General features: G+C 36.0%; 1 protein-coding gene across 5 annotated transcripts in view; it reads left to right on the top strand.

The window, feature by feature from the left end:
- The window catches only part of HDAC9 (histone deacetylase 9), a 911013-nt gene that overhangs the window by 662688 nt on the left and 233461 nt on the right, over window positions 1-14864 (top strand). For all 5 annotated transcript variants that reach the window (XM_054496835.2, XM_063667493.1, XM_063667495.1 and 2 more), the window contains one exon: window positions 6475-6608. In XM_054496835.2, coding sequence (XP_054352810.1) covers window positions 6475-6608 — 134 coding nt within the window. The remainder of the gene's footprint in view (window positions 1-6474; window positions 6609-14864) is intronic.

Below are 14864 nucleotides of genomic sequence, written 5' to 3'. Positions count from 1 at the left end.
AAAACCAGAGTACCTCTCCTCCTCCAAAGGAACACAGTTCCTCACCAGCAACGGAACAAAGCTGGACGGAGAATGACTTTGATGAGCTGAGAGAAGAAGGCTTCAGACGATGAAATTACTCCGAGCTACGGGAGGATATTCAAACCAAAGGCAAAGAAGTTGAAAACTTTGAAAAAAATTTAGAAGAATGTATAACTGGAATAACCAATAAAGAGAAGTGCTTAAAGGAGCTGATGGAGCTGAAAACCAAGCCTCGAGAACTACGTGAAGAATGCAGAAGCCTCAGGAGCCGATGCAATCAAATGGAAGAAAGGGTGTCAGCCCTGGAAGATGAAATGAAGGAAATGAAGCGAGAACGGAAGTTTAGAGAAAAAAGAATAAAAAGAAACGAGCAAAGCCTCCAAGAAATGTGGGACTATGTGAAAAGACCAAATCTACGTTTGATTGGTGTACCTGAAAGTGACGGGGAGAATGCAAACAAGTTGGAAAACACTCTTCAGGATATTATCCAGGAGAACTTCCCCAATCTAGCAAGGCAGGCCAACATTCAGATTCAGGAAATACAGAGAACGCCACAAAGATACTCCTCGAGAAGAGCAACTCCAAGACACATAATTGTCAGATTCACCAAAGTTGAAATGAAGGAAAAAATGTTAAGGGCAGCCAGAGAGAAAGGTCGGGTTACCATCAAAGGGAAGCCCATCAGACTAACAGCGGATCTCTCGGCAGAAACCCTACAATCCAGAAGAGAGTGGGGGCCAATATTCAACATTCTTAAAGAAAATAATTTTCAACCCAGAATTTCATATCTAGCCAAACTAAGCTTCATAAGTGAAGGAGAAATAAAATACTTTACAGACAAGCAAATGCTGACAGATTTTGTCACCACCAGGCCTGCCCTAAAAGAGCTCCTGAAGGAAGCGCTAAACATGGAAAGGCACAACCAGTACCAGCCACTGCAAAATCATGCCAAAATGTAAAGACCGTCGAGACTAGGAAGAGACTGCATCAACTAACGAGCAAAATAACCAGCTAACATCATCATGACAGGATCAAATTCACACATAACAATATTAACTTTAAATGTAAATGGACTAAATGCTCCAATTAAAAGACACAGACTGGCAAATTGGATAAAGACTCAAGACCCATCAGTGTGCTGTATTCAGGAAACCCATCTCACGTGCAGAGACACACATAGGCTCAAAATAAAAGGATGGAGGAAGATCTACCAAGCAAATGGAAAACAAAAAAAGGCAGGGGTTGCAATCCTAGTCTCTGATAAAACAGACTTTAAACCAACAAAGATCAAAAGAGACAAAGAAGGCCATTACATAATGGTAAAGGGATTAATTCAACAAGAAGAGCTAACTATCCTAAATATATATGCACCCAATACAGGAGCACCCAGATTCATAAAGCAAGTCCTGAGAGACCTACAAAGAGACTTAGACTCCCACACATTAATAATGGGAGACTTTAACACCCCACTGTCAACATTAGACAGATCAACAAGACAGAAAGTCAACAAGGATACCCAGGAATTGAACTCAGCTCTGCACCAAGCGGACCTAATAGACATCTACAGAACTCTCCACCCCAAATCAACAGAATATACATTTTTTTTCAGCACCACACCACACCTATTCCAAAATTGACCACATACTTGGAAGTAAAGCTCTCCTCAATAAATGTAAAAGAACAAAAATTATAACAAACTGTCTCTCAGATCACAGTGCAATCAAGCTAGAACTCAGGATTAAGAATCTCACTCAAAACCGCTCAACTACATGGAAACTGAACAACCTGCTCCTGAATGACTACTGGGTACATAACGAAATGAAGGCAGAAATAAAGATGTTCTTTGAAACCAACGAGAACCAAGACACAACATACCAGAATCTCTGGGATGCATTCAAAGCAGTGTGTAGAGGGAAATTTATAGCACTAAATGCCCACAAGAGAAAGCAGGAAAGATCCAAAATTGACACCCTAACATCACAATTAAAAGAACTAGAAAATCAAGAGCAAACACATTCAAAAGCTAGCAGAAGGCAAGAAATAACTAAAATCAGAGCAGAACTGAAGGAAATAGAGACACAAAAAACCCTTCAACAAATAAATGAATCCAGGAGCTGGTTTTTTGAAAGGATCAACAAAATTGATAGACTGCTAGCAAGATTAATAAAGAAAAAAAGAGAGAAGAATCAAATAGACACAGTAAAAAAATGATAAAGGGGATATCACCACTGATCCCACAGAAATACAAACTACCTTCAGAGAATATTACAAACACCTCTACGCAAATAAACTAGAAAATCTAGAAGAAATGGATAAATTCCTCAACACATACACCCTCCCAAGACTAAACCAGGAAGAAGTTGAATCTCTGAATAGACCAATAACAGGAGCTGAAATTGTGGCAATAATCAATAGCTTACCAACCAAAAAAAGTCCAGGACCAGATGGGTTCACAGCCGAATTCTACCAGAGGTACAAGGAGGAGCTGGTACCATTCCTTCTGAAACTATTCCAATCAATAGAAAAAGAGGGAATCCTCCCTAACTCATTTTATGAGGCCAGTGTCATCCCGATACCAAAGCCTGGCAGAGACACAACCAAAAAAGAGAATTTTAGACCAATGTCCTTGATGAACATTGATGCAAAAATCCTCAATAAAATACTGGCAAACAGAATCCAGCAGCACATCAAAAAGCTTATCCACCATGATCAAGTGGGCTTCATCCCTGGGATGCAAGGCTGGTTCAATATACGCAAATCAATAAATGTAATCCAGCATATAAACAGAACCAAAGACAAAAACCACATGATTATCTCAATAGATGCAGAAAAGGCCTTTGACAAAATTCAACAACCCTTCATGCTAAAAACTCTCAATAAATTAGGTATTGATGGGACGTATCTCAAAATAATAAGAGCTATCTGTGACAAACCCACAGCCAATATCATACTGAATGGGCAAAAACTGGAAGCATTCCCTTTGAAAACTGGCACAAGACAGGGATGCCCTCTCTCACCACTTCTATTCAACATAGTGTTGGAAGTTCTGGCCAGGGCAATTAGACAGGAGAAGGAAATCAAGGGTATTCAATTAGGAAAAGAGAAAGTCAAATTGTCCCTGTTTGCAGATGACATGATTGTATATCTAGAAAACCCCATTGTCTCAGCCCAAAATCTCCTTAAGCTGATAAGCAACTTCAGCAAAGTCTCAGGATACAAAATCAATGTACAAAAATCACAAGCATTCTTATACATCAATAACAGACAAACAGAGAGCCAAATCATGAGTGAACTCCCATTCACAATTGCTTCAAAGAGAATAAAATACCTAGGAATCCAACTTACAAGGGATGTGAAGGACCTCTTCAAGGAGAACTACAAACCACTGCTCAAGGAAATAAAAGAGGATACAAACAAATGGAAGAACATTCCATGCTCATGGGTAGGAAGAATCAATATCGTGAAAATGGCCATCCTTCCCAAGGTAATTTACAGATTCAATGCCATCCCCATCAAGCTACCAATGACTTTCTTCACAGAATTGGAAAAAACTACTTTAAAGTTCATATGGAACCAAAAAAGAGCCCGCATTGCCAAGTCAATCCTAAGCCAAAAGAACAAGGCTGAAGGCATCACACAACCTGACTTCAAACTATACTACAATGCTACAGTAACCAAAACAGCATGGTACTGGTACCAAAAAAGAGATATAGATCAATGGAACAGAACAGAGCCCTCAGAAATAATGCCACATATCTACAACTATCTGATCTTTGACAAACCTGAGAAAAACAAGAAATGGGGAAAGGATTCCCTATTTAATAAATGGTGCTGGGAAAACTGGCTAGCCATATGTAGAAAGCTGAAACTGGATCCCTTTCTTACACCTTATACAAAAATCAATTCAAGATGGATTAAAGACTTAAATGTTAGACCTAAAACCATAAAAACCCTAGAAGAAAACCTAGGCATTACCATTCAGGACATAGGCATGAGCAAGGACTTCATGTCTAAAACACCAAAAGCAATGGCAACAAAAGCCAAAATTGACAAATGGGATCTAATTAAACTAAAGAGCTTCTGCACAGGAAAGGAAACTACCATCAGAGTGAACAGGCAACCTACAAAATGGGAGAAAATTTTTGCAACCTACTCATCTGACAAAGGGCTAATATCCAGAATCTACAATGAACTCCAGCAAATTTACAAGAAAAAAACAAACAACCCCATCAAAAAGTGGGCAAAGGACATGAACAGACACTTCTCAAAAGAAGACATTCATGCAGCCAAAAAACACATGAAAAAATGCTCACCGTCACTGGCCATCAGAGAAACACAAATCAAAACCACAATGAGATAACATCTCACACCAGTTAGAATGGCAATCATTAAAAAGTCAGGAAACAACAGGTGCTGGAGAGGATGTGGAGAAATAGGAACACTTTTACACTGTTGGTGGGACTGTAAACTAGTTCAACCCTTGTGGAAGTCAGTGTGGCGATTCCTCAGGGATCTAGAACTAGAAATTCCATTTGACCCAGCCATCCCATTACGGGGTATATACCCAAAGGACTACAAATCATGCTGCTATAAAGGCACATGCACACGTATGTTTATTGCAGCATTATTCACAATAGCAAAGACTTGGAACCAACCCAAATGTCCAACAATGATAGACTGGATTAAGAAAATGTGGCACATATACACCATGGAATACTATGCAGCCATAAAAAATGATGAGTTCATGTCCTTTGTAAGGACATGGATGAAATTGGAAATCATCATTCTCAGTAAACTATCACAAGAACAAAAAACCAAACACCACATATTCTCACTCATAGGTGGGAATTGAATAGTGAGAACACATGGACACAGGAAGGGGAACATCACACTTCGGGGACTGTTGTGGGATGGGGGGAGGGGGGAGGGATAGCACTGGGAGATATACCTAATGCTAGATGATGAGTTAGTGGGTGCAGCGCACCAGCATGGCACATGTATACATATGTAACTTACCTGCACATTGTGCACATGTACCATAAAACCTAAAGTATAATAATAATAATAATAATAAAATAAAAAAATAAAAACATAAATAAAAAAAGAATAATAAAAAAAAGAAAATGTGAGAATCAGGGGAAAAGGGATAGAGTTTGAAGCCATTTGACTCCTAAGAATAGATATTATTTGGAATGGTAAAATTATATTCTTTTATTAGACATAATTTTTACCACATGTTTTCAAAATGCATGTGCCATTCTTCTGCATTATTTGAGTACACTCAAGGAAAAATATTTTCTTCTCTTGAGTAACATTTCTTTAACCAATAATGTAAGCCAAAAGGAGAATAAGATGTATTTAATTAAACGTCCTTTACGGCATAAATTACTGGTGCTTATCTATTCCTGAAGATATTTTTTGCTTGTTGTTGTAAAACTTCTTATAATGGGTATTCTCCCCATCTACAAATATACTTCGATGGTCATTTATTGGAAGACATTTGATTTGTTAAATAATTTCTTATGTCAGGCAATTTTGTAAGTAACATGTTTCCACCTCAAGGAATAGGTTTACGGGTAGAAATCTTCTTTAAATGAGCCAGAGTTATAATTATCATCTAACTTGTTACTTTAAAAAGTCCTATTTTAAGTTCTGCTAATAATTCATCTTATCATGTTATTATAAAATCTTTCCCATCATAAGGCTTGCCTGAAAATGAAATATGCTAATACTTGATAATTTAAAAGAAGATTGTATTCATCAGTATCTGTATAATCTCTAGTAGTGGCATTGTAATTTACATTTATTTTTTAAAAGAAACACTTTAAATGCCCCATAATATTATAAGATCTACAACAGCCATGTTGGTTACATAATGACTTAAATTATGGGGAGAAACACAAAGAAACAAAGAAACTGTTTTTGAACAACCTTGAAGAAATTACTAAACAGGATAGGCAGAGTGGGAAAATCTTCCATTTTATTACAAAAATGAAACCCTGATCTGAAGTCAGGCTAGAATTACTCATGAAAGATTTAAAGAGACGGCTTGTTTTGTGGCTCCAATGGTGTGGTGAAATTAAAACCTCTACTGAATTAAGTTATCTGCCTAAAAACAATTCATAATGATTTAAAATACTGGTAAGATCACAATATATGTATTTTAAAATCTGAAGTGTCTTAAAATGTCACCATCTTCATCACTTTACAGATTTACTAAACTAGGGTCTGAGTACTGGTTAATGCATGAGTTCATGTTTTTGAGTAAGTGTCCAGATAGACAGGTCTAAATAGTTCTTATGTGCTCTTGAGAATTTGCTTTGTGATATTTCCCCCTTTGTTAAATTTATTTTAAGAATAATGACTTTTTTGGAGTTATCATATTATCTCCTAACGTGTGTCATTATCTTGTACCATTACTCAATCTTGTCCTGTATTTCCCTTGTCTTGAAGGAATTGCCTATGACCCCTTGATGCTGAAACACCAGTGCGTTTGTGGCAATTCCACCACCCACCCTGAGCATGCTGGACGAATACAGAGTATCTGGTCACGACTGCAAGAAACTGGGCTGCTAAATAAATGTGAGGTAATCCAGAATTGGACACACTCTTTTACTTACTTAAATAAATCATGTAAAGAGGCCAGTATTCATTTGGGGAGTAATAGAAAAATATTAACCATATAGTGCAAACACCATGATTGATGAACCATCATAGATTCAAGTAGCACAGAGCTTACCACCTGACTCTGGGCGGAGCACACTGTAAGTACTTGGTCAGTGTTGATGAGCTGAGCAGCTGCCTGATGTGTGTGTTCCAATGTTGCAGTATTATTACATATACATGGTAGCACTGTTTGCAAAGACATTATTTATTGAGTTGATCTTCTGAGAAACTCTTTGCTAAGTAATTATTATTTTTGGTTATAAACTAAACTTTGAATTTAGATATATGCCAATTTTGCCACATGGAAATGAATAGATTTAAAATATCAACTGTCCTCTTACCACTAAAAGTCATTTCTTTTTATTGAAATGATTGATGTGTTTGTAACTTGATGAAGGGATTTGAATATTTTGATTTTATCATTATTTCTTTAAACTCATTTCAGTAGATGCTTGGTGAATACCATTTTTATTTGGAAAAGTATACCTTTTTATGCTTTCAAAGGTTAAAAACAACAGTCATATCAATTCAGAAAGGCTCCCATCGTCAAATGTGCAAAATAGGTAACAACCAGCTGCTATTTGATTTAGTTGCTATAAATGTCCATTGTTGTCTGAAATCCAGTAACATTCTGCATTTGAATCTAAGGCATTTTTAAAAGAAAAATGCCCTCCATGGGTTTTCTCACATTATTTTAACATTTACTAATTATTTCTTTTACTGGGTCTCTGTTAGGTTCTAAACATGATTCAAGTACTGGAATTATAAAATTTCACAAGACAAATATGGTCCCAAAATGTAGTCAACAAAATTCCTATTCAAATTCAACTTAGGTTTAAACTGAGTCTGTAAAATATTTTACTTGAAATAGAAATGCCAAAGCAGACAGAATTTTTCTGCAGGCCAAGTGCACTTGCCTACATATGATAGTGTGAGTTACATCAATCTGATCCCCTTCCTCTGCAAACTACTAAAAATAGTTGACTTTTGAAGATGCAAAGCCATTCATTCAGTTTGTTCATTTCTACGGATAAAAAAATTTTCTTTATGGATTTGTTTCTTTAAAGGGTGGATAATATATTCTATGTTACAAGGGAAATTACTTGGTTTTTAAAAACATCAAAACATTGGTAGTGTCTCATGGATCGTTCAGTAGTTGAGATTGTGAATGAATATACTGTAACACCATGTACAGATTTAGTCTCACAAGTTTTATTATATATTTACGGTAGAATTATCAAACAGTTCTCATATTTAAAGCTCTGCTTTTGATTAAATGTATCCTTTACCTAGAAACCCCAAAGTGAAGGAAAATGAACTAGATTTATTTATCTGGTCCTTTCCTGAGTGCAAGTCTATTATTCATTTTTTTTGCCAGTGGCATTCATATTGTATGGCAGAAGGCTTTCATACTCTGGTCAATTTTAGAGTTATCTTTAAGGATTTCATGTTTCTGATAATGCAGTTTGGAGGCCAAACCATTCTCTTTTCTACACAATCCCATATGGAGTCCATAAAGTAGACCAGCAAGGAGAATTATTTGTGGTAGGCTGGTCTTAATGGACAAAATGCATTTATACATGTGAACATTCCTGTCTCACCTTTTCATCTGCTCTGCAATTTTTCTGTGCTTTTGCCAGCTGAGGCATTGCTGCTTACATTTTTTCACATTGACGTTTGTGTTATATCCTGCAGCAGCTGGCCTTGTCCCAACTACTTCAAATTGTCAGTGGCTGATCACAGCCTTCGAATGCATTGTTAGATAGTGGTATTCCTAAAACCTATTACCTGAAGGGGAACTGTTTATGAAAGGAACAGAGTACAGAAATAAATTGAATTTGATATGATTCACACTGGTCTAAAAAATAGAAAGTCTATTATCATCCTTTTCTGGTTAGTCTTCTTTTTCAATTGCTTATATACATTACATTATTTTAGTTCTTTATTATTTGAAACCATACAATTCAGTTTGTATAGCACTAACTGATGTAATATCAAACACAAGTTGAGATGTCAGAAACACTATCATACAACTACTGGCTTGAGGAGAATAGAGTCTCCTTGTCAACACTCAATCACAAAATTAACAAATAATACACTCACAAGCCCAGATCAGCAGATTTGCTCTCAATTAAGATCAAGCACAAACATCATATCCAAAACATCGCAACAATGCAAATAGAAGCCACTTTTCCTAATATAGTTTGATGGCAGTTCACCAGGTGTTTGCTTTCTTAAGTGAAGATTTTGTTGCCCATATTATTTATCATTATATATGATAATGCTCCCACATTATCAAAACTCCCATATTAGCAAAGAAATTATTGCCCATATAAATTTATTTACTTTATGAAATTATGAGATGCTAACCTAAACCAAACATGAAGTGGAACTTCTAAAACCACTAAAAATTAATTCACTTTTAAGATACCTAGGAATTTAATGTCCATCAGCCCATGTGTGAATGATATTAGAAAAATTCAAAATTAAATTTTAGAAAGTATTAACTAAACAAATGTTTTCCTTGTGTAGAGACCTTTTGTTCAATATGAGATAAAACATAGAACTAAAAGGGAAACACTATTTTCATAACTTATTTTCTCTTCCTGATTGGCTTTACCAGAAGAGTAAGGGAGTAAATAAAAATGGAACACACAGAGATTATTCCAAACCAGGTTAGCCCCTCAGAAATAGTAGAACAGTACCTAGTGCTCTCCCAAGCCCATTTTTTTTTACTAAACACAATGGAAGCAATTGATATATGTTCCTTGTAGATTTCTTCTAATATTTTTGATTTGACAAATTAAGTATATACACAAATATTTTACTATGTTATTAAGCCGTCTTACAAAGATGCTAAACTTTCTATTTCATGCCAAATTATTTTCGAATGCTGTGAAAAATACAACACAAATTTATCAACAAATACTTTAGCAATTTGCCACATGTCTTAAGAATCAGAGTTGTTGAAGAATCAGGAGAAAAGCACACCATGAAGGCAAGTGATCTGTGTGCCTGGTGGGTATTTAGGCTAGTTGAAAGGGCAAGAAGGGTCCTACCCAAAAGCCTACTGGTTACTGTTTCTGAGCCTTCTAAAGGAATCAAAGATAATGATAGTATCTGCCCACTGAAATTCACTTATTCACTCGAGAGAGGAAGTTGGGTCCCAGCTCAGGTGTGAGTAACTTATGTACCAAGATACCCCAAGGACCCAAATAAAGAGTATCAAGGCTCAAGGGCATTACTTCTAAATAGGCTAGAAGGGGCTATCAGAAGTTAAACTTTTGTTCCTTTGCCTAGTTGTGTCTAAAACATGCTAACATGAGGAGTTATAATCTCGGCTAACTGGGACTCCAGGGATTTGAGTACCAGGCCGGATGTCTTAGGTTATCATTCTCTCCTAAGCAGTATGAACAATTTCCTCTCTTTGTTGTGGGAAATAAGAACTCAGTTGTTTCAAAAGAGAGGATTTATTAGATTCCACAGGAAAGGGTATAATCAAATAGGAATATAATGCATACAAGCTAGGTCAGTGCATTGTTTTTCAGTATCCAGATAGTCATCTGCCATCTTTGGGAACTATTTTCCCACCAGGTCTGTGTGGCCACTTCTGGTAAGAAGGGTATCTTGAATGTTGACATATTTCAGAATCATCTGAGGGGATGGTAAAACACAGATTGCTCAGCTCTAAACTCAGAATTTCTAATTCAGTAAGTCTGGAGTGGGGTCGGAGAATGTCACTGCTAACTTGTGTCTGGGTGATTCTGGTACGGTTGGCCTGGACACCACACATTGAAAACAGTGATGTATCCATTCAATGATATTTATCAAGAATTTGAGTTTTCCAGGCATCTTTGTTAGGAGTAGAAGATATAATACTGAGTACAAAATATACATCCCCTGTCTTCAAGAAGGTAACTATATGGTATGATCAGCAGGCATTAATTAAACAATCATACAAATAAATACACAATTACAAATTTCAAAGAGGTTTTGAGTCATTCATTTTATATTGCTGTGATTTTGAAGACTCTTATTGATTGTGCTTGAGAAAGAAAAAAATGAGGAAGATCGTGGTTAGCTGCCTCTATAGTCTTGACAGCATCAGTGGGGCCCTGTGACCAAGAGACAGAGGAGGTAATGTTACATGTGAGAGTGTGAAGAGGAAAATATCCTAGATCTTGTGATGAATAACTTGCCCTCTTGGTGTTTTCATTTGTGTTCTTTGTTTATTGGGGTTACTATTTGACCAGGACAAAAAATAAGGAATCTCAATTCTGCTGACATGCAGAGAAGGGTCAGCTTTCCTCAACCAACAGAGCAGTCAATTTTACAATTAATGAAATAAAAAATGACATAATAGAAAAGATAGCACTTTGAAAATACTAAAAGGATTCCTTCATTTCCAAACAGTAGACTGATCCACAAATCAAACTTTTGGTTTATGTCAATTCATTTAGCAATGTTGCAAATTAATCAAAATGTGTTCTCTCAAAGATGATCATTCAATATTAGATTTGACCTTAGTTTTGCCATTAATTATCTGTGTGCTTTTGTCAGACCATTTAACTTTGCTGATCTTTGGTTTTCCTATGTTTAGATGAGGGTGTTAGGCAAGATATTTGCTAGGATCTCTTACAGCTGTAATACTGTCTGACACTAGAATTGTTAAGCAGTTGTTTTGGAACATAACACTCTCTTTGGTTAAGAGTAGACTAAATTTTTGGAATGTTTCAGTAAACATATTGCTCTTAGTTTGTAAGCTATAGTGTAAATTGGCTCTGCTTACTAATCCTGATTAGTAGCCAGAGAAAACATTAGTCCTCATTATATTAGATTACAGTGGTTACATGGGTTAACTTTTTTTGGCCTGACGTGGCGCTGTTTTTAATAAGTTGAGGCAGTTAGTAGTCCTTCATGCCAATACCATTTAATTTTTTCCCCTACTGAATCATTCATACTTAGTTTAGTGATTCTGTTGGGAGTGAAGAGCAAAACCAGCAGCTTTCTTATCACCATGAGAAATGGATCTGGAGGGGTTAATTGGTGTCCTCTTCAGAAACAAGCTATTGATTAAGTAGCTGGGTTTCTAAGATGTGCATGCTCCTGAAGAAAAGAAATGTGCTCTTCTGTGGTCAAAAAAAATTGTGGAGGTTGACCCATCATCTGTTAGAAATGCACTTGCAGTTGTTTTTTCCAGAAATGCTCATGACTCCCAGCCCCACCAAGCCACCCACAGACATTTGCTTGCTCTCACATTTGTTTTGAGAATAATAACATTTTATGATGCTTTTGTTGGATTACACATTATTAGGAATTTGCGTTGCCTTTTTGTGACTAATATTGAATAACTTTGCTTCGCTTAATTCATAAGTAAGAACCATAAGCAACATACAGTGCTGAAATGTTTAACTCGTTTATTCAAGTGCCAACACAAAGTAATTACAAAACAATTCTGGGACACAAAACCAAGCTACTGTTGTCCCTTCAGGGACTTCTCAGCAGTTCCAATGAGAAAAGTGGAGAGCAAGTTTAGTGCAGAATCTTATGATGCCAAGAAGCAGGGATTCCAGCATATCTTCTTGCACACATAGGTGACTGTAAAATACCTCTTTGTTTTAAATCAAATCTAAGTAAGGAAATACATTCATCTTTGGTGAAACACTTTGGAATGTGCAGGTTTTCTGACGTCAAGACTGCAAAGCACTGAAAACTGCAAGTTAATGGAAATTCAATTAAACATTTGTTTTATAGAGTAGTCTAACTAGATGGCAGCACGTAACAGTGTACTGTTTTGCTTAATTTGCAAAAAAAAAAATTTTGTGTGTTTGTGTCTTAGAATCTAACCACAAAACAGAGAGAAACTCAAACAGGGAGCCCTGTGAATTGTCTCTAAAGGATATGGCAGTCTTGGGAAGAAGTACAAGTGATCTAGATTTGATGAGTAAACCAGGCTACATTGTCATTATTCTAAAAGATATTTGTATATCACAGAGTGGACCCAGGCAGATAAATATACCAAAACTAATTGTGCAGCTTATAGTCAAATGATTTAGGATTTCTTTTAAAAATGTCTGCTAAACAGAAAGAATTAATGTGGAAAACAACCAACAAAAGGAAATAAGAGAGGCTGTTCTTCTGAGTCCATTTGGAAAGTAATACAGACCTTTTGAAACAGCAGCATTAAAGCTTATTAATAAAAAGAGTTATATAATTTTCAGCCATTTGAAAATTGCAGTTTTTGAGTAACAAAAAATATTTGTTGAAAGTTTGTTTCATACATGATGACCAGTTTAAAAAAGCAAGGCTTTAAATTCAACCATTAAAATATTTGTTTACAATTTTTAAAAAGAATAATTGCAATGTAATGGGTTCAGTTGCATAAAGGATTGTGAAAATTGAGCAGTTAGACTAAGGGATAATATTTTTTCTTTCTTTCTGGTGAGGACAGTGATTTGAAATAGATGGAAGTAAAACTTAAAAAAATAGAGAGTATATATGCTTGTCACCATTTCAGAGCTTTATTATTGAGTTGGGATTTGCTGTTTTCTGAAGTGCTTTAGAAATGGCTCTATGTCCTAAAATACTTTAAAATAGGTCGTAGTGACTGAATCAAGCTGTATTAAGACACATGAAAGGCACTTAACATTTTGAAGATTGATAATTTTTTACTCACCAACCTTCTGTCCACCAATATTTTAACCATCCCACAGTCCCAAGTGTTGGTCAGTACAGTGTCAGTATCTTGCACTCACTTATGAGCAGTAAATATGGACAGCTCCCTCTAACATGTGGCTCTTGACCTAAGCTACCCATTAGAATCCTCTGGGTGGTTGGAAACATCTGGGTACCCAAATTGCACCCAGACAAAGGTAATAAGGTAGGACCCAGGCATCAGTACCTTTTAAACTTCCCCAGCTGATTCCAAGGTGCAGCCAATGTTAAGAACTACTGAAACAGAAACACAACTTCTTAACATAATCTTAACAAGATAGAGACAAATAGGCAAGTGAATCAAATATTTGGAGATGGGAAAGTAACAGAAGTAAGCATTAACCTGAGAAACAATGATGACACTAACTCACAAGTGTCGTACATAATTTTCAAAAATTATTAAAAGCATTTATTATTTTGAAGTTGTCACAGGATAGGAATATGAGATGTGAAAAATTCTCTTATTTTTCAATTATGATTAAGCTTATAAGAAATGAGCATCACGGAATAGCTGGACTCCTTTTGAAAATCCTTATTCAGGTTTCCTCTTTGGCCTCAACCTCAGTAATTCATCATTGCAATTATTTTATTTGCTTGCCTAAGGCAAATGCATAAATCAAAGTGAAGCGTGTTTTATTACATTTCTATTGTGTGTAAGGTTATTTCACGTAGAATCCTATCATCTTAAGGCTAAAATGAGCTTTGACATAATTTAGTCAAACATCTTTATGTTCACAGATGAAGAAACAAAGGCATAGAGATACCTCATGGCTGACTATAGGCACATTAAGGACACATGGGAGTCAGGACCAGAAGTCAAGGCTCCCAACTTGCAATTCTCTTTTTTTCCGTGTGACCCACAGAAAGGACCAAAAGCCTGTTAGGCCACCTGCCTGCTTAATTGCCTCCTTCCTTCTTTCACTCCCCCACCTTTTTTTTTTTTTGTGAGAAAAACTCTGAGAAGTACGGGTTATTACATGAGGAGGGTTGTATGGAAGATCGTGCAGTTGCAGGGAAAGTTAAAAACCATTTCTTATGTAACATTTTAAGAAGCAGTTGGTTGGAGCATTTTAAAACTCCAGTAGTTGTGCTTAGGCATAAGCAATGAGATCATATTTTTATGTTTTTTTAAGAAAGAAAGATACATAAAAAATCAATAAGACTATGAATTGACTCATTAAATATTAAGTATGGTATTTGTGGCAGAGTGTAACTTTGACACTAAGAAGTCATTTATGATTCTTTATTTTCTTCATTTTTTTAACCTATGAATTTCTTCAGCCTTGGATTTTTGGTGAAAATAAATAAAAACACATCCCTTTATTTAGAGACAATGGATGAAATATTTTCAGAAAATGGGATATTTCAGTGGAAATTCTTGCCTAGTATGTCACCACTTTGAAAATGATTAAAGAAAATGGAGTTTTCCCCAGTGGAGGCAGGTACTTTGACTTGTCAAATTT

This window comes from Pongo pygmaeus, chromosome 6, assembly GCF_028885625.2.
Source record: "Pongo pygmaeus isolate AG05252 chromosome 6, NHGRI_mPonPyg2-v2.0_pri, whole genome shotgun sequence".
In the NCBI taxonomy this organism is placed as follows: Eukaryota; Metazoa; Chordata; class Mammalia; order Primates; family Hominidae; genus Pongo; species Pongo pygmaeus.
The sequence above is the reverse complement of the archived record's forward strand: the minus strand, read 5'-3'. Positions and strand labels throughout refer to the sequence as shown.